The 18,993-nt window shown below is 36.7% G+C and overlaps 1 protein-coding gene across 2 annotated transcripts in view; it reads right to left on the bottom strand.

Moving 5' to 3' along the window:
- The window catches only part of grik4 (glutamate receptor, ionotropic, kainate 4), a 262,123-nt gene that overhangs the window by 134,747 nt on the left and 108,383 nt on the right, over positions 1-18,993 (bottom strand). For both annotated transcript variants that reach the window (XM_043259848.1, XM_043259849.1), the window contains exon 3: positions 4,472-4,606. In XM_043259848.1, the coding sequence (XP_043115783.1) occupies positions 4,472-4,553 (82 nt within the window). In that variant the 5' untranslated portion in view covers positions 4,554-4,606. The remainder of the gene's footprint in view (positions 1-4,471; positions 4,607-18,993) is intronic.

Below are 18,993 nucleotides of genomic sequence, written 5' to 3'. Positions count from 1 at the left end.
CCAAAAGCCACATGAATACAGATATAACTGCTGGGGGCCATTTTTAGAACTCAGCTTGTCTTTCATAAAACGGATCGCCAAACAAAACTGCCACGACATTAAGCACACGAAAAGTTTTCACTGAAAGATGAACATAACAAGGCTAGAACTTGACAATGAGGTTTATTTTTATATTAATGAAAACTTCTTGAGGTGGTAGGAAAAGTTATTTGCATATTTATGATTAAACTTGAAGACAATAAACACAAGACCACAGCAATTACATCTTATCTCTGATCTTCAAGCCGTTCAGGTATTTTCATAAGAAAGGTATTCACGTATTCATGTCATAATATATTTATATAATTGAGTGCTAGTCACCATGTAGCATTTATTACAGTACTGAATAATCTAAAATATTTTCTGCCTCATTTCAGCCTATGAAAAGAAGCCAAATCAGATCACAAAATCAAGTTCTTTCAAATACTCAACTGATATTGTCAAGAGAGTTTTTAGTCCATGTAACATCAATGGTTACACCATAAAATTATGAAGCTAGAGAAAACCATAATAATGACTTCATTCAGCAATTTCTGTATGCTTGTGATGCTCCTGACACAGGAGCTGTTCCTTATAATGGAGCTGCACCTTAGTAGGAATTTGCATGTGTCGTGGTCCTACGATTGAACTACCCCTTTAAGAAGGTAGCCGAATGACTTCATGCGACCCACATTGTCCCACAGCGAGACCCACAGTTTGAAAACCCTGTTTATATATATATATATATATATATATATATATATATATATATATAGTATCAATTGAACATATATATATATATATATATATATATATATATATATATATATATATATATATATATATATATATGTGTGTTCAATTGATACTTTTGGACCCAAAAATGCCAAGAAAATATCCCCCACACCATTACACCACCTCCACGAGCATGAACCGTTGATACAAGGCAGGATGGATCCATGCTTTCATTTTGTTGACGCCAAATTCCGACCCTACCATCCGAATGTCGAAGCAGGTATCGAGACTCATCAGACCAGGCAGCGTTTTTCCAATCTTCTATTGCCCAATTTTGGTGAGCCTGTGCGAATTGTAGCCTCAGTTTCCTATTCTTATCTGTGTCACCCGGTGTGGTCTTCTGCTGCTGTAACCCATCCACCTCAAGGTTCAACGTGTTGTGCGTTCAGAGATGCTTTTTTGCATACCTCGGTTGTAACGAGTAGTTATTTGAGTTACTGTTGCCTTTCTATCAGCTCAAACCAGTCTGGCCATTCTCCTCTGACCTCTGGCATCAACAAGGCATTTGCGCCCACAGAACTGATGCTCACATTGTTATGAAAAATCCAACAAATTTTGCATATATGGATTAACCTTTTGCCTGCAGTCTGAATGTAGGCCTATCTTAACTCTTCTGAAGTCATTTGATATTTACTCAAAAAATCTTACCTGACAGCAAACATTCACATAGAAGATAAACAAAATCTCCTTCTGTGATCCACTTAAAAAAAAAAAAAAAAAACTGATGCAGGTTGCGACAGAATTTTCTTATTTGCCAAACTATCGCTTTAAACTAGTTGAGAAGCTAGATGGGAGCACCAGCACGCATCCCAAGCCGGGGACAAGCATCCAAACACCACATATCTGTTTTCGTGCCAGTGTGATGCTATTTTGGCCTGACGCTTTCATTGCGCAAACCAGACAGTGACACTGGAACTGGAAGGGCAGCAGTGTTAAATATTTTCTCCTGCAGAGCAGTCAGCATCCCGTCAACGTGCGGGGAAAGAAAAGACGTTAATGCCGCCCGCGCTATTTACACAACCCTCGGCAGGGCCGCCTCGCATCGGAGCGGTAAAAACAGAAACCACACGTTTTAATTAATCGTCAAGTAAACGAGACAGCAATAAACAGGGCTTGCTGCGGAGGTGCATTCGTAGGTGCAGGAGGTGAGGAGACGAGGGAGAAGTGGAGGAGGAGAGCAGCGCCGGTTAATTACCCAACCATACCCGGGTAAGTTGGGAGCGGTTTGTTCAGCGTTTGAATGACAAAGGAGATGACAGAGGCAGAGGCTCTGGAGAGGCGGCGATCGCATCGGCTGCTTAATAATTGATCTACGAAAGCAGGAGCTTGTTTTTTTTTTTTTGTGAAGATGAGAGCACACCGCCTCATCTGATCCCCGAGCCGCTGGAATCAGAGGGATTGTTTTTGTAATATGCCACCGAATAAGCAGATCAATGCTCTTTTAGCGAGCACAAACATCTCACGACCGAGCCTTACCACAGTGAATTAAAAGCTTCACACTTGTACACACAACACATGGAAAACCACACGCGTTCCCTTTGCTAAATCAGCTGGAACTAAATTTACATTTTGCACTGCTCAATATGGCGCCAGATAGATTAGACGACATTTTCATCATCATTGAAAGCCCAGACCTACATTAAATGGGTTCTTTTTTTTTTGCTCCGTCTCGCTTTTTCTCTTTCGGTTTGCCTTCTAAACCGTAATGAAGTCAGTTTAAACAGCTATATTCATTTCCTTAATGAGGGAAAGGTCCTTTAATGCTTTTCTCCAGTGAGACAGAGGCTGTGTGGGCGCTAATAAACACAACTCACAAAAACAACATCTCTTAAGCGAGTATCTGAGGCCTTCGCTAATTTTTTTGTTAGCATTTAATTATACTTCAGCATTATGACTGACATTATTAGTGCTCTCTCTGGGAGGATGTAATTGAAAGTAATTTCACATTAATGCTAAGTCTGAAGTGCTCTCGTGAATAAAAAACATCCTGTGCGATATTTTGGACGTTAATGTCATTGGCGATACAACGTGGTGTTTTAAAATCTGTTCCAACCGATGTACCCACTTTAAAGAGCAAAAGACAGTTTGAAATGTTGCAATACTTTTGCTGAACTGCTAAAGCTACAGTGTTCTGGTGCAGTCGCTAAAGCGTGCGACATTGCTCTTTTAGGGGGTAGTCGTGGCCTAATGGATAGAGAGCTGAACTTGTAACCCGGAGGTTGGGGGTTTGAGTCACTGGTCCGGCAGGGATTGTAGGTGGGGGAAGTGAATGTCCAGTGCCCTGTTCACCCTCAATACCACGACTGAGGTGAGACCCTTGAGCAAGGCACCGATTTCCCCCAACTGTTCCTCAGGTCCCACAGCATTGGTTTCCCACCTTTCCCATTGTGTTCACTGTCATGTGTGGGCACTTCGGTTGGGTTCAATGCAGAGCACAATTTCCAAGTATGGGTCACCACACCTGGCCACAAGTCACTAAATTTGAACAGATTTGATTCACATTGACTGCCGTTGTATGGTCAAAAAATACAATGTAAGTCAATGGGGACCGAAACAAGATCGGATACTATTTTCTTTCTATGTATGGAAAGAAAAAGCAAGGGGAAAAATAGGCAGATTGTGTAATTTGTAATGTTGTAATAATGCATGGATTTTTAAAATGATCATCTTTTGTTTTCCACAGAAGAATGGAAGTCTTATGTCAGTTAAAATTTAACCTATAAGTATTTTTTTTGAGTGAACCTTCCCTTTAAAATACTTTCTTCATTCCATTTTACCGTTAAGAGACAATTACAATGAGGTGAAAGTCTTAAATTATACTTGTGCACCAGAATGTAATTTTCATTACAAATGACATTTATAGAATATAAAATGGCTTAAAATGAACATGAATTTCAAAATGTCTTACTCTTTGCTCCTCATTTGCATCCGTGACAAGATGCATAATCTCCACAGCTTTGTGTAAAACCTGATGATCATTTGATGAATCGTGTTTTGAAAATGATCCAAAGAACATCTGGTGATTCAAAAAGTGAAACATCTGACCGTCTGAACACAGAGTCATATGATAAATGGCAATACAGCTGCGTTCAATAGATTCAGCTGACCTCAAGTAATATAAAATAAACTTCATTTGAAAAAAAAAAAAAAAAATTCAAAGTGATTTTTTTATTCAAGATATTCAGTGTGTCCTGAAATCTCTACAAATCGCATGATCATTCTCATAAATCTTATTCATTTAAGCTAATGTAAAAACTAAAACCTATACTTTAATGTGTCCTGTTTTAGTAAGCCAGCTGTAGGCTGATTTACCTGAAAAGTGAACCGAGTAGGTATTACAGAGAGTGACCTCTATGAGTCAGACACACGCTGCTGCTGCTTCCTCCACAGTGTTACAACACCACAAACCGTTAATTTTTTCTTCTACTAGCCTTTGTTTACAACATCAATATAAAACGAGCAGCGCTCACATGCTCATTCTCCTTTTCCAGTGTGTTAATTCTGGGAGTTACAGTCCGCCTTAAGGCAACAAATCTGGTGTGAAACCCCATCACTTTAATTAACAGTGATTACACCGTTCAGCGTGAGAACCAACGAAGAGATACAGGCCATAGATAGTGATGTGCTCTACAGCTTGAAAGCGGCAGACGTTACTCACCTATTCTGAATGAGAGCGGGCCACTGGTGGCGTTTCTCACCCACATGGCTAAGAAGAGCAGAGGCGCCCAGGCTGCGAGCATCTTCTTTGACTCCTCATGGGTCCAGCCCTGGGGGTCCCCCTTCACACAGCCACCTGCCGCAACAAACACAACAGCAACGCTTCAGAAGAATAGAAAGCACGACTTTCAATCAAAGGAGTTATATGCGCATATGCTAAAATAGGTTGTTGGTGCCAAAAAATCGAGTTCATTTCATTGCGGAAAGCATTGCTAAGCTTATTTTAGTTCCTAATAACACTATAATTGGGTATTTTTTGCTAACTTAGAAAAAACCTTTTTTTTAAACACGTTTTTTCTATACTTTTGTCAACAAAGGTTTCATAATTATTCCCACCATTTGAATTTCTACAACATATCTCAAATGATTTGTTGTGATTAATAGGAGTCTATGGTGGAATGACACTTCCTGAAAACACATTTTTTGATTACATTTTTATATATTAAAATCACATACTAAACAATGCACAATGTCTTATTTTGTGGCTTAGCTTTAGTGGCTTATTGTCATCTCAGGGCAGTAAAGTAAAGTAAAGTGTGATCCTGGACCACAAACCTCAATTAGCACATTAGTAGCAATAGCAATATGTTCCATTAAGTTATTTTGTACATTTCAGTATGTAGATATATTAAAACATACTTTTTGACTAGTAATACGCATTGCTAAGAACTTGGAAAAAGTTTAAAGGCAATTTTAAACCACTTTTTTTGCACAGATTTTCAAATGGTTGTATCAAATATGTCTTATCATAACAAACCATCAATGAAAAGCTGAATACATTTTGATAAACGGACCCTTTTGACTGGTTTTGTGGTTACAAATAAAGTCAAATAAAATAAAAAGAATCTCTAATTGAGGTTAATGTTGTAGTTAGCATTTGCAATAGCATTTTCACACTTGCAAAATTAAACTGTGGTGGGAATGACACCCTAAATGAAAGAAAGACACAACTTTCATTATAAGACAGAAATCATTAGCTTCTAATTATTATTTTTTTTTATATATATATTTTCACAGTTTTGTCTGACAATTGTATCAATTGGTATTTCCATAGAGGACGTCTGAGTCTAAGCCTTGTGAAAAAATCTATACAAAAAGCCTTCTAGAGAGAAAAAAAAAGCAGAAATAAACGAAGTGTTTATAAAATGGTTATAATATGACCAGTACATAACAAAATCTATTAGTTTACAAAAATAAAAGATCACTTCAGCCATAAAAGTCTTTATCGTAACAAACTCTTTGCTGTTTCAAGTAAATTACCCCAAAAATGACCAAACGAGAACCACACAATTTCCTTTTTTGCCATATTTCAAATGCTTCGTGAAATAAGTTTAGCTTCTGAAAAACATGTTTCATATCTCACGCCGCTGTACATTTTGTTAAACTCACAGCTGCTTATTACGACGGCAGAGACAGACACAGCAACAAGACTATCTCAGCATCTAATTGCAGTTATGATTCATGTTGCTACAAACATATGTTTCACATCAGCTGCATTATCCAAATATAATTAAAAAGAACAATCAGATGAGAAACTTGAATCAGACAATACTGATACTTATCACATTCACAAAAGAGCAGTATAGATTTTTTCATATACAAGTTTAACATCTATTCAAGAGAGTAATGACAAAAATACAGTGGGACGTAAAATGCTTTGCTTACTTTGGAAGAAAAACACAAATCACATATATTGATTTGACTTATAATAACATATCAAACACTGGCGATTACGTGGGACAGCAGAAGCTGTTTTTTCTTGAAGATGTTAAGTAGAAAAGCTAAATATTACGAACTGTGTCAGTTGCATTTGCTTCAAAGAGACATAAAGCATAAAAGTTGTTCACGGTACACATTTATTTTATTGAAACACTCCTGCATTCTTCACCAGCTCTTACTCGTCGCAGCTTATCATCTTTTGCATATGTAGAGCATTTACAAAAAACCCATTAAGGATCAAGCAGATAGACAGAGAGTTCAAGAAAGGGTGCGCGTCAGGAAACACATATGCCTAATTCATTTATTGAAGCAGGATGGAATGACAATTAGAAACTGCATGCGCATCCAAATCATTTTGCTCAAATGCAATTACAGCAAATCAACTTCAATGGTTTCGCATGGCCTGTGCACAGCACCTTCAGCGGCAGAATACAGAAGAGAAGCCACATTTGTACTGACACTTGTAATTTTATTTTACTGTCGTACAGTTAATAAATGTCTGTAATCTTGCGCTGTGCAAATGAGAACAGCTTTTTCATTTTCTGAAATGGTTAGCAGCAAAATAATAATCTCATGGATGAATTCGTTTAAATTGATTATTCACCCCAAAATAAACATTGTGTCATCATTTCCTCACTCTCATCTTCTTCCAAACCTGTATGACTTACTTTCTTCTGTGCAACATAAAAGGAGATATCACGAGACCCCATTGACTTTGAAGGAATGCTTCACCCAAAAATAAAAATGAGCTGAAAACGTACTCATTCTCAGTCCACCCGAGATCCATTTGAGTTTGTTTCTTCATCTGAACCGATTTGGAGAAATTCAGCGTTGACTTGATCGCGAATGCATCCCATGTCGCGTTAGTCAAGTTGATTGAGATCAATCGCATTCAAAATGAACGTTTGATTTTGAATGCTAATAAACAAGATTAATCGATTTCACAGCCCCAGCTCATTGAAGGACTGGATTATTATGATGTTTTTATCAGCTGTTTTGATTCTGACGGCACCCATTCACTGCAGAGAATCTATCGGTGAGCAAATGACGCAATGCTAAATTTCTCCAAACCTGTTTTTATAAAGAATCTCATCTACATTGTGGATGTAATTATAAAAAGCCCCTCATACCAGTGTGAAGGTGATAAAGACATAATTCATTTAGCACTTTAGTAAATAAAAATATTATATATTATTATTTTCCATTAAACAAATTACAATCCATTTGAACAAATCTCTAAAATCGCTTTAACAGCACTGTCTTATACTTGCAGTATGTCCATTTCAAAGCCACATTCGCAAAACTAGTGCCCTTTAATCGATAGAAAAATGCATTAATACCAACGAGAAACTCATCCTGCGAATATAGGAAGTGTTTTAATATGAACTGCGGGAGGAAATGTATCTGGCTAAAGGCTCCGTTTAGAGGCTGACAGGCAATTAAAAATACAGTAGAGACCCAGCAAACACCACACAGCATACAATGTAGTCTTTTGACTACGAACAGAAGGATGAAAATAGAACGTGTTCTGTTTCTAACTTGTTTATGAAATTGTCATCGCTCTCAAAGGGAATCATGCGAATCAGACCTGCTGTGTCTTCAATTCAAACCGCTACCCATCTCTGCCCAGACAAGCCACGCAGAGTTTTTTTTTTTCTCTCTCTCTCTTTGTCTTTAAACATTGTTCAGAAGAAACCAGGTAAAATGAAAACCGTGGTTGTCTTTATTAGGTCACATCTACACATTTACGTTCACATTTTTACATTTACATTAGTCACATAGCAGATGCTTTTAACCAAATAAAGACAATGGAAGCAATTAAAATCAACAAAAGAGTAATATGCAAGCACTATGACAAGCCTGAGTCAGCCTAACAGAACGTAAAAGAAAACAGATAGAATACAAAAAGAATAGAGCAAGCTAGTGTTTTTTTGGTTTTTGTCAATTGTATAATAAATAAATGAAATATGCATATTACTAGCATATTGGCTGTTTGTTAGTTTTATTGAAGAATATTTTATGGCTTTATTCTGCATGACCCCATACCAAAACCTGACAACTACCTTTCTATCAATAAGCAAAACATTAGGAGTTTATTAAGGAAAAAGTCACAGTTAAAAGTTGCCCAGACTAAACTGAAACTGTAACTGAAAATACTGTTTCAGTCTTTCTTCTTTAGAATTTCAAGTTTAATTCTATGCATATACTATTTTAATAATACAAATTATTATTATTATTAGTTGTTATACATCCCTTTTATACCTTTTTAAATCTGCACTGTGCCACAAATGAAAACTGGACTGCATATTATTACACTATATACTGGTGCTTTTCTTAGATAATAATAATGAGATATTACATTTCACTATACAAGGGATATTTGTGGAAAACAGCACACACGCAATCACAAACAGCCATGCCCTCCTGAAGGGAAGAAGTCTTTTGAACGCTGGAAAGCTGTTAAGTATCGTTACGATAACGGACGGATGTATAGCATAAATGACATTCAAAGCAAAGTTTCCACTTAAACCCCATTCCAGCATCAGCTCGGAGCCTTTCCCCCTGTGAATTACTCTGTGTGTGTGGGACTGAGTCATTTGAAGGGAGGGTTGAATCAGTAATGGGATACCACAGAAATAGCACGTAGCTTGTTTTTGTAAGACAAGTGCTCGCTGTGGGGAGTAAAACAAAGGCGAAATCACCATGTGTTGTTCAGAACGCACTCGGCTGCTGTCATGTGGTGAAACAGAGCTTGATTTTAACCGGCCAGCCCAACAATACCATCCGATAGGGGAAGAACTTTACCGCGAGGCTTGCTATTGAAAATCTCGCCGCTAAAGCCAAGTGATACAATGTGGTGTAATTCATTCCAAACATTAATTAGTCCTGGCTCAGTCCCTAGGATGTAAAAGGCATCAAATTAAAGTCTAGCAATGGAGGAGCTCTTTTCAATTAAAGGCTGCTAGACCACGAGCACCGCAAACAAGTCAAACCTGTCACTCACAACCGTAGCTTCATCGCATATTCTCTCCAAATACCTCTAAGTGTCCATCAAAGCTCTCGTCTCAAAAACAACAGGCGGACTGAATTGTTATGCCGTTTTTATGCTGCACTCACAGCTGACATCCTCTGCCAATCAAAAGCAAGTCGGGGAAGAGGATTCCTCTTCTAGATGTCAATGAGAAGACTGAACTGCAGGGTAAATACTTCGCGAATACACGTAGAGTTTAGAACCAGCGGCAGGGACGAAGAGTAAACGCATTTTCTTGAGTTTTTCATTTGACTTTTCCAATGTGTCAAAGTTGTAAATGACTAGAAGCAGCGGGAAGTAAATAAACGCACCGGGAATTAAATTAATCGCCCGGCAGAACTAAAATCAAAATGTGACAGTTCACCATTAAATGTCATTTGTTATTTATTCGGAGGAACCGAATGTAAACAATGCGAGTAAGGAATTTTGAACAGGATTGCCGTGAGACACACACTCTGGACCGAAACGCTGCCAAAACAAACATCGCGCCGCATTATGAGTAGCTCTTTACAATTTCCAGATGCAGCCCCGGTTGTTTTTTTCCAACAATTTGTAAAATAATTGATTCAAAAGACACATTAGCCACTCACTACTCAGCTACCCTGCAGAGCTGCTGCGCAACTGGTGTGTTTTAGAGCGCTTTTGGGTTTGAAGATTTTCGGTGAAATAACAACGGTACATAAGAGCCAGCAGAATTTGGGTAAGTGCCTCTTTTGAATTGTCTACTCAAAAAATCATTTTGATTTTCAATTGCTGAGTGCAAGAGGGGGAAAAAAAATTCAAGGATTAAATGTAGTGAAATAAAAAAAAAAAACGTGAAATAAAAAAATATTTTTTTTCAAGTTCAGTAAGCAAAACTTGAAGACAAAATGCAGATTATGAACCGCCCTATACATGGTTCAATCCTAACATTTTTGGCAGCCAGCCCAAGTCTTTAACATCAAATAACCCCATTTAATAAATAAAGTTATTTTAAGTTCCACATTTAACTGCCTCATGCAATGTCTGTCTTCCTTTCTGCTCATTGGCATGCAGGCTATGGTACGTATGACGTGTTTTACCATTATTAAACAGTCATTTAATGCAAAAATGTTTAATTTTGTCCTCCCAAATCTGTATTTCTTGCATGGAAGACAAAAGACATTTTATCAGTGTTTTTTCCACAGAATGAAAGTCAAAGGGATCCATCAGTTTTTCTAAATAACTTATTATGTGCTCAACGGAAGGAGGAAAATCATTTTTGGTGATTTTTTTTTCTCTTTACTGTAAGTACCAAAGTAGGAATTTGTTTATTTATTTAAAAGTGACTAACAATTTTTCTAAAGCCAAACATTAGCATGTAGCACATTAACTCATTAAAAGTTTTCACACACAAAGTAAAATTGCAAAAAAACTTCAGTCTGTCTTGCTATAGTGGTCAGCAATGTTTGTGTTTGTAAACAGTGTGCTATGTATTTTACTTTAAATGAGCCAAAAAGCTGCATCATAACAACTGCTACACTTGAATCACAATGACAAGAGACGCCTTGTCACAGACACAAAAGAACGAAGTGACTGCATTAGGTAAAGCAGGGTGAATTAAGGTCAGCTGGAACATATTTTTTTGTGAGATGAATGGCATGAAGTGACTCAATTTACCTGAATTTCTATAAAACTTTAAAACTTAAGTTTGGTACGGCAGTTCTGGGATACCTGCCAGTGTTAGCCTACATCTAAATGATTATGGATCTTCACTAATATTGAAAAGAACAAAGCAAATACAGACCGAAGCACTATAAAACAGGGTCATACTGAGGCTCAGTCTTTAAAACCCTGGATCTAAATGAATAACAGCAGAAACTCTGTGACAGAAGAAATGATGTATGGCTCAATATCAGCTGTTTTCAAACTAGATTTTAGGAAGGTGGGCAAAAGTTTAGTGGTGACATCCAACACAAGTGAACGAATTAATTCAATCAATGACCCCCATATGGAGAAAGATTATATAAAGTTCCTGGCCGAATATATAAATCATATCTATTCTCAATATACGGCACAAACAGCAGAGATCGGGTTGAAAATTTAAAATGTACGTTGTTTAAACGAAAAAAAAAAAAACGTTGTCCAACGATTAATCACATCCAAAATAAAAGTTATGGTTGAATAAATTTCAGCTTTTTAATAATAAATATACACAGTAAACACACATATATTATGTACACAAAAACTTGGATGAGATTAATCATTTGACAGCACACCAAAAATACATTTAAAACTGGTACATTTAAAACCTAGCATGTTAGGTTTGGTCAGTTTCTTTAAGTAAATATTAATGTATATTTTTCCATTATAGGAAAAGAAAGTTGAACTACAAAAACAAAGAACAACAGCTGAGGGCTAATGCACTGATTCCTACTCCAGCTTTAGCGGGGCATAAACAAAAAGCTTGTTAAAGTCAGCAGGTTCACAACATTCTAACGCAGAACCGTAAAGGAGAATGACTGGTGCTTCACGATGCATACTGAATCACCACGATATCGGGAGGTCACTCGCAGGTTAAAACATTACTGCTGAGAAATGTGCGATATCCTTGCCGGATAAATCCGCCCGGTGTTAACATTGTCTGACATCCTCAACAATAAAACCCATCGGTGGGGTTATTTAGCCTCCATGATAAATCAGCAGTTTAAGGAAGCTCTTGGTTTTCAGTTCACTTTCAAGAAGTGGGTCAAAAGAGAGAAAACAGAACAAAGGATTGCATACAAATGTGTTTTACTATTTTGTTATAAAGAGACTGCAGAGTAAACACCTTCATCGCAGCACTGCATCTTCTTCTGCTTGCAAGGACATCGGGTCAAACGGGTTTTTAAGGGCAAACATTCTTCACCCCATATCTGCAAATCTCTACATTATTAACCCTCTGTTGCAAAGATATTCTCGTAAGGATACAATCCATCACTACCCAACAAATGAATGACGTGTTTGAGGAAACGTTCTTCTATCACAACATCCATTCTCTCTGCTTACACTTACAGTGGTTATGTTTTATAGGTAATAGACATACGAGTGCAGAAAAATTGAAATGTTCAAATATACAGCCCTGCAACTTGGGACCAAGAACTGCTAAGGTCTAATATTACCTAATTTAATGATGCTGAGTTCAAAGACAACAATAAAACCTTTCCTTTTTTACGTTTTGCTTTTTCCAAATGACATACTGCACAGTGTGTATCAGTTTCTGCATCGTCATGCATGTCATATTGTTCAAAAAAACACGTTCATAAATAAATCAGCTTTTTCCTTTTTTATTATAACACAGCCTAGAGCAAAAACATACTAGAGCAAAACAGACACTGCTTTTGAAATTAAAACCCCCAAAAACAGCAAAAAAAACAAGCATCAGATTTCATTCAACAAACAGGCTGCAAGACAATGTAATGTCAATCAAAGATGACATCAACGGTTTCAAAATATAGGATTCTTTAGCTCAAATCATGTAAAAATGGTTCAACTTTACACTGTTTACTGGTCATTTTATGACCAATATCTGTCTATAAACTAAGAACATGTATATCTTAAAATGTCACGTCAGAAAATCAAATGCTGCTGTGGTATGCGAACTATTTTAAAATACAATCATTCTCGTCAATCTCAGAAAATGACCTCTTTAGATTCAGCTCGATTTGAACTGAATCAAATGAATCTTCGGCCTTGAACAGATCCTTAGCAGTGCTTTGCAGGGGCTTCTAGCTGGACTGATGCCGGTGCTTAGCTTGTGCTGACGTGGCAAAAACAACAGCACCCTATTTAAATGACTAGGGAGGAATCGACAACTACATTAGGAGCAGTGACAAAAGACAGACCTCCTCTGAACACAATAAAAAATGATACCTGTCGAGCCTTCTGCAGGCTCCTGATCAAAGAACGAGGGGTTTCTGAGGAGACAGTGAACATAAGGTGACTAAATCTGCTCTGATAGAAGGCCAAGGACGCTGAGGCAGTGTAAAGAATCCTTTATCTAAAGTCACTAAGGACAAGCATTCATATTCATAACTCCAATAAACCACACTGCAGCTCTGCAATGTCATATTAACACTTCAGTACAAGACTTTAGAAATGTCTGAGCCAGTTATTGGAGATTTGATCTTTTGGGTAAGCAAATGAAATGCACTCTCAAATAGACGCTTTCATCAGTGGTGGGATCTGATACTCCGGTATCTCTGGTCCTTACAAAAAGTCACAGCTCCAACAGACGTGTTACAATAAAGGCCAAGGCGGTCTTGGAGATATCTGACTTTAATGGAAGAGAAAACAGTTTAAATATGAAAAGTGCCCTCCATTAAACTTTCATCTAAAAAAAACTGCAGAACTGAACTTTCCAACATACAAGATTTTAGTAACACTTAATTATAAGGAGCAATTCTCACTATTAACTATTTAGCATGCCTATTATTAACATACTGACAATTCTACATGACCGTATCCTACTTCCCTAAACCTACCCAATATGTACACTTAAGAAGTACCTTACTAACTATTAATAAGCAGAAAATTAGGCAAATGTCATAGTTAATGATTTGTTAATTGCACAAATTGGTGACCAAGATTTAATATTATAAGGTGGAAATAATAATATTATAAGGTCTGAAAATATAGGCAAAATCAATATAAATGTTAATATTTATAATACAATACAATATATTATTTAAAAAAATATTGCTATTATTGGGGCATAATTAAACAAATAGCATAATAATGATACACTCTTTTGATATTTAAAATAAGCTCTCTAATATATCATATTAAATATAATCATTAATGTAATATTTACAAAATAGAATTAGACATTTACATTAAAGCTAAAAAAAAAAATCTAAAATAATGTTACTTTTAAAATAATTACAAATATTATGAATACAACACTGTTTGTTATATTATTAATAATACTAATGAATCATATTTTGGGGTTTGCTTCTAACATTTCAAAAGCGTCATGGACAGGTGTATGCTGACTGACTGACTGACAGCGCATTAAAAACAAGCGGTGCATGGATTCGTTTCAAAAACACCTCACAGGATGCAACATTTGCAAGACGACAAAGCCTATGCTTCTGAAATCAATTTGCGATTCTTTAAAGCACAGCCACAGCAACACTTTTATAACTAACTACCTTCAACAATACATTTCAAGCAATTACTGTCTGACTTCAAATCACCTGCTGTGAGCAATGTTCCCATTATTCTGCGTAATGTTTCTAAGAGGAATATGACAATTTGGTGAAAAAAGGGTGCAGTTATTTAGTCAATTCTTTACTTGAATATCTGTCAGATGTCCTGTTAAAAAACACCCATATGTTCTACATGTGTCTGATCATGTCTACAAAAACTGTAAATAGACTAATTGCACAGGGCTCCCTCGATCACAAGACAACTCGGCGGGCTGTTAGTTAAAGAAAATGTGTAGTTCTGTACATCCTGAATGAGGAAGTGCATGACAGAGTGGACTAAAAGGAGGAGACGTGTGGCAGACAGTATGCAGTCTTCACTTCTTAGGCATCACCCGCCCGTCTGAGAGACTAACCACAAATGACACGAGGACCGCTGAGGGAGAAATCGATCGGCATCTCCACAGGGAGAGATGCATGGGTTCGGCGCCCCCGCTCTGCCCGGGGTAACCGCGCTGCCTCCCATCAAGGGGCAGGACCCTGATTTAAGGCTGACAAGGCTCTGATGCAGCGCCTCTAATAACAGGGTTTTTAACTGCGTTTAAGTGTAGCACTCCATCTTGAAGAGTTTCCCGACATCCTCGAGTCCAACGATCACTCCTACGGTAAAGACATCTCTATCTGCTGGATGCTTTATCACAAGCTTAAATCTTGCACCTCGTGATAAATTAGAGCGGGGTGGCATGGTAACCGTTTATACGACCATATTTATAGTTGTTTTGCCGAGTAGTAAACCCCTAGGTTTTCGCACAGACCCCTATGTGAAAGTTGAATGCGAACGTCATACGAGTCGTAATTATGAGTGAGAAAATATGGGTTTTCCTAATCTAATTTAAACAAATATGGAGAAATGCGGCGTTGTATCACTCGCCCACCAACGGATCCTCGTAATTTTGCTTTCTCCAGTGAGAATGAGTCTGAACCGGGAGAGAGATATGCGCGGATCAAGAATCGTTTACAGTGCAAAACAGTTCTAAACAAACTTATCGATTTCACAGGTTTTAATGTGAGGGGACGTTTTCACTGAAGGAAATGTCGTTTTAGATTATGAACTCGTATTTTTGTCAAAAGCAACAGTTTGAAGTTAAAGCTTCATGATGATGGATTTGTTCATTCCAAGCATTTTTCTTCACGAGATGTTCATTAACGAACTAATTGTATTGATTACATTGCTGTGTTTTTATCAGCTGTTTGGGCTCTCATTCTGACGGCACCCATTCACTGCAGACCATCCGTTGGTGATGTCAAACTTTAAGAGAAAATCGAGTTTGAGAACAAACTTGTCTACATTTTGTTGTCTTGAGAGAGAGTAAATTGTCAGTTTACAGCACCTTTTATAAACAGAATAAAAACAAACGACCAAAATCCATCATTTTATAGACACACAGTTTAAAAAACGTATACTACCATGCTGTTTCCACTAAAGTGATTTAAACCACGACTTCTCAACTTATAAATACAAACTTCCCAGAAGCACTCGAACATAATGCAACTATAAATGTGCTTCGTGCTGCAATATAAAAAAAAAAAAATACTGTCAAACTGCAATTGCTAATGTCTTTAAATAAATAGCACATAACGAGACAGCTGTGATTAAAAGCCGTTGTTTACACAACCCCCCACGAATTATAAAATAATAAATTCATTAACGAGGAAGAAGAAATAAACAACACCCTTGTAAAAAAAAAAAGAACATATATGATACATACGATCTTAATTAATCCAGTGTCTTTTACAGACTACCTGAATAATGGCCTTAAAGTTTTAAAACTTGGTTTGGAGTTCAGGTCTAAATTAAGCAATCAAACTGATCTCTTCTCTCTTTAGAAACAGGGTGCCATTGTAAGTTTCAGTGTAATAAGACGCAGCATTCAGAAGGAACAACAGGTCAATTTTATAATGAGCAGAGAGAATTCTTTTAAAATCTCTGTAATGAATTCCAGCGTTCACACCTACAGTTGTCCGCTGATTGGTGTGGTGTTTTGATCTGTGGGCTGAGCGAAAAGAAAAACACCAGAGGAATCCTCAGCGAGCTGCCAAATAGATGAGAGATGAGAATGACAGAGAGATGCGGGCTGAGGGAAAAGCCGTAATGAACAAACATCTCTTTCTAGTTTTCTATTGGCAGCTGAGATTGACATTAACAGCCATGAACACAATATTGACACATAGCGCACATGTCACAAGAAAAATATTAGGCTCATTAAAAGGGTTTCTGCGCCACAGAGGTTCTCATGCGGTCTTTGTTTACTGCCACATGACAAGGGCTGCTGAATTAGTTTCTCTGGACAAACAACGTGATCAGTTGCAGGGGACTTCGCACCAGTTTTTTATCAAACACTTCTGAACCAGCTAATTAACGTCTTTGGGTTTGCTGGAAAGTTAGAGACACAGAAGTTGAAGCAGGACTGACATTTCGTGTGGTAGGAAGAACAAGGATGTGACTAAACAAAACACTATAGACGTATTGGTCATTTCTTTGGGGGCAGAGATCAGTATGCAACTGACCGACTCAAGTTTCTTTTTCATTTTAAGTATTATTAAATGAAATAATAAAATAAAATAGAAATGGTGATGCGTATACAAGTCATATTACTTTTTTAAACAAATATGAATGAATGAAAATTGTAATAAAAATACTTTTGAATAAATTACACACTTTTAAAAACTATTCAAATATTTAATATCTAATTAAATCAAAGATTTATAATGTTTTAAAAGATTAAATATAAGTTTTTTTAATAACACACCAGCTTTAAAATTTCATTAAATTAAAATAAAGGTAAAAACAAATAAATATATAAATAATACAACATACAACAAATTGTTTAAAAAAACAACAACTACTGCATTTGCAAATAAAAGAAAGAATACTTAAAAACTAATCAATAAAAAACTATATTAAAAATGACACACATTACAGCTATACTGTATCTTATTACATGAAATAAAAAATAACTTAAAAAAATGTAATCCATATATTTATAACACAGTTTTTTTTTTTTTTTTTACACACTTTAGCTCTAACCGCTACTAGACCGCCCATCCTCAATACATGCTCCAAAGTTTTCACAAAATGGCATGTTTCACAACACAGCATCCCACAATCCTCAGGGTGAATGTTTCAGCAGCTCTGGCTTCGCTGTGCATACATGAATGCAGTCGATCATTCAGCGTGGCAGCGGTGAGTTGGCGGGTGACACTGGGCTGAGTTAGCATCGCCTTCGTGGCTAACTAATGAGAAACTGCAGAGAAGAGCTACCCACTCCTCCGGTAGCGTTCGTCAGAATAAAAACGCCCCCTTGCGTTGCGCCATCCCTCCGCTCCCGTCGCCCTGCCCCCGGCTGATGCTCCGCACCGCATGGCTCCCGAAGGCCCCTACGGCTGTCTCTACAGCAGGCCTAATGAGCCACCGGCCTGACCGCCTCTTAATGCTGCAATTATGTGCCATGCCCAGAAATCCTGGGGGTGTTTGCTTGTGCTGAGCAAAGCCTGGGCCATAAAAGCAACTTTTCTCTGCCTGCTGCTCTCCCGCGATGCACACATCCAAATTGTTCACATTAATATCTGGTAGCAGACAGAATCCGTCCTCGTCGACCCCCTCGACCCTCTCAGTGAATGTGCTGCGATGGAAGGGTGGGTCTGGTCGAGGGTGAGCCACATGAAATAAACTACTAAGCTGATGGGAAATGTAGGCCAATTAAGGCAATTATACCAAACATTTAAATTAAAGCAATATCTCAAGCTGGTTTTTTCCTCCTTAAAAGAGTGCTTCGTGAATGCCTTAGAGACGGATAGGAATGCTACATGCAAGTTACTACGCTAGATATGAGCTGATAGACGAAGCAAGACACAACTTGTTGGATTCCAGAAAAAATAAAAATATCTTAAGATAAAATACAATTTATTAGGGCCGGGAAATAATTAAATGTCATCCAAAATAAGGTTTTGCGTGTATATATCATATTTATACTGCGTATATTTATTATGTATATATAAAGACACACAAAAAACAGCACAGCATATATTTAGAAAATATCCACATGCAGCTTATTTACATGTTTGTATATTTATATTCGTATAACATATATAAAAATATTAAATATATAAACTAGTGCTGTCAAATTATTAATAGCGATTAATTGCATACAAAATATATTATAATATTATATTAATAATATATATATATATATATATATATATATATATATATATATATATATATATATATATATACTATATTTATATTCATATAATTAATATATTAACAAATATATTTTTTATAAATGTATTTTTCTGAAATATATGCATGTATTATATATTACATATATTATGTAAACAAAAACTTTAATTTTGGCATTTTCTTAAACACATTTATTATGTATTTATATATACCTAATAAATATAAATAGTACACACACACACATTGCGTACACAGAAAACGTATTTCGAATGTAATCATGACAAATTTCAAGTTTTACAGAATATTATTTGGTTATTACACAACAA

Source organism: Puntigrus tetrazona, chromosome 15 (genome assembly GCF_018831695.1).
Source record: "Puntigrus tetrazona isolate hp1 chromosome 15, ASM1883169v1, whole genome shotgun sequence".
NCBI lineage: Eukaryota > Metazoa > Chordata > Actinopteri > Cypriniformes > Cyprinidae > Puntigrus > Puntigrus tetrazona.
Note: the sequence above shows the minus strand (reverse complement) of the source record. Positions and strands in the feature narration are given on the sequence as shown.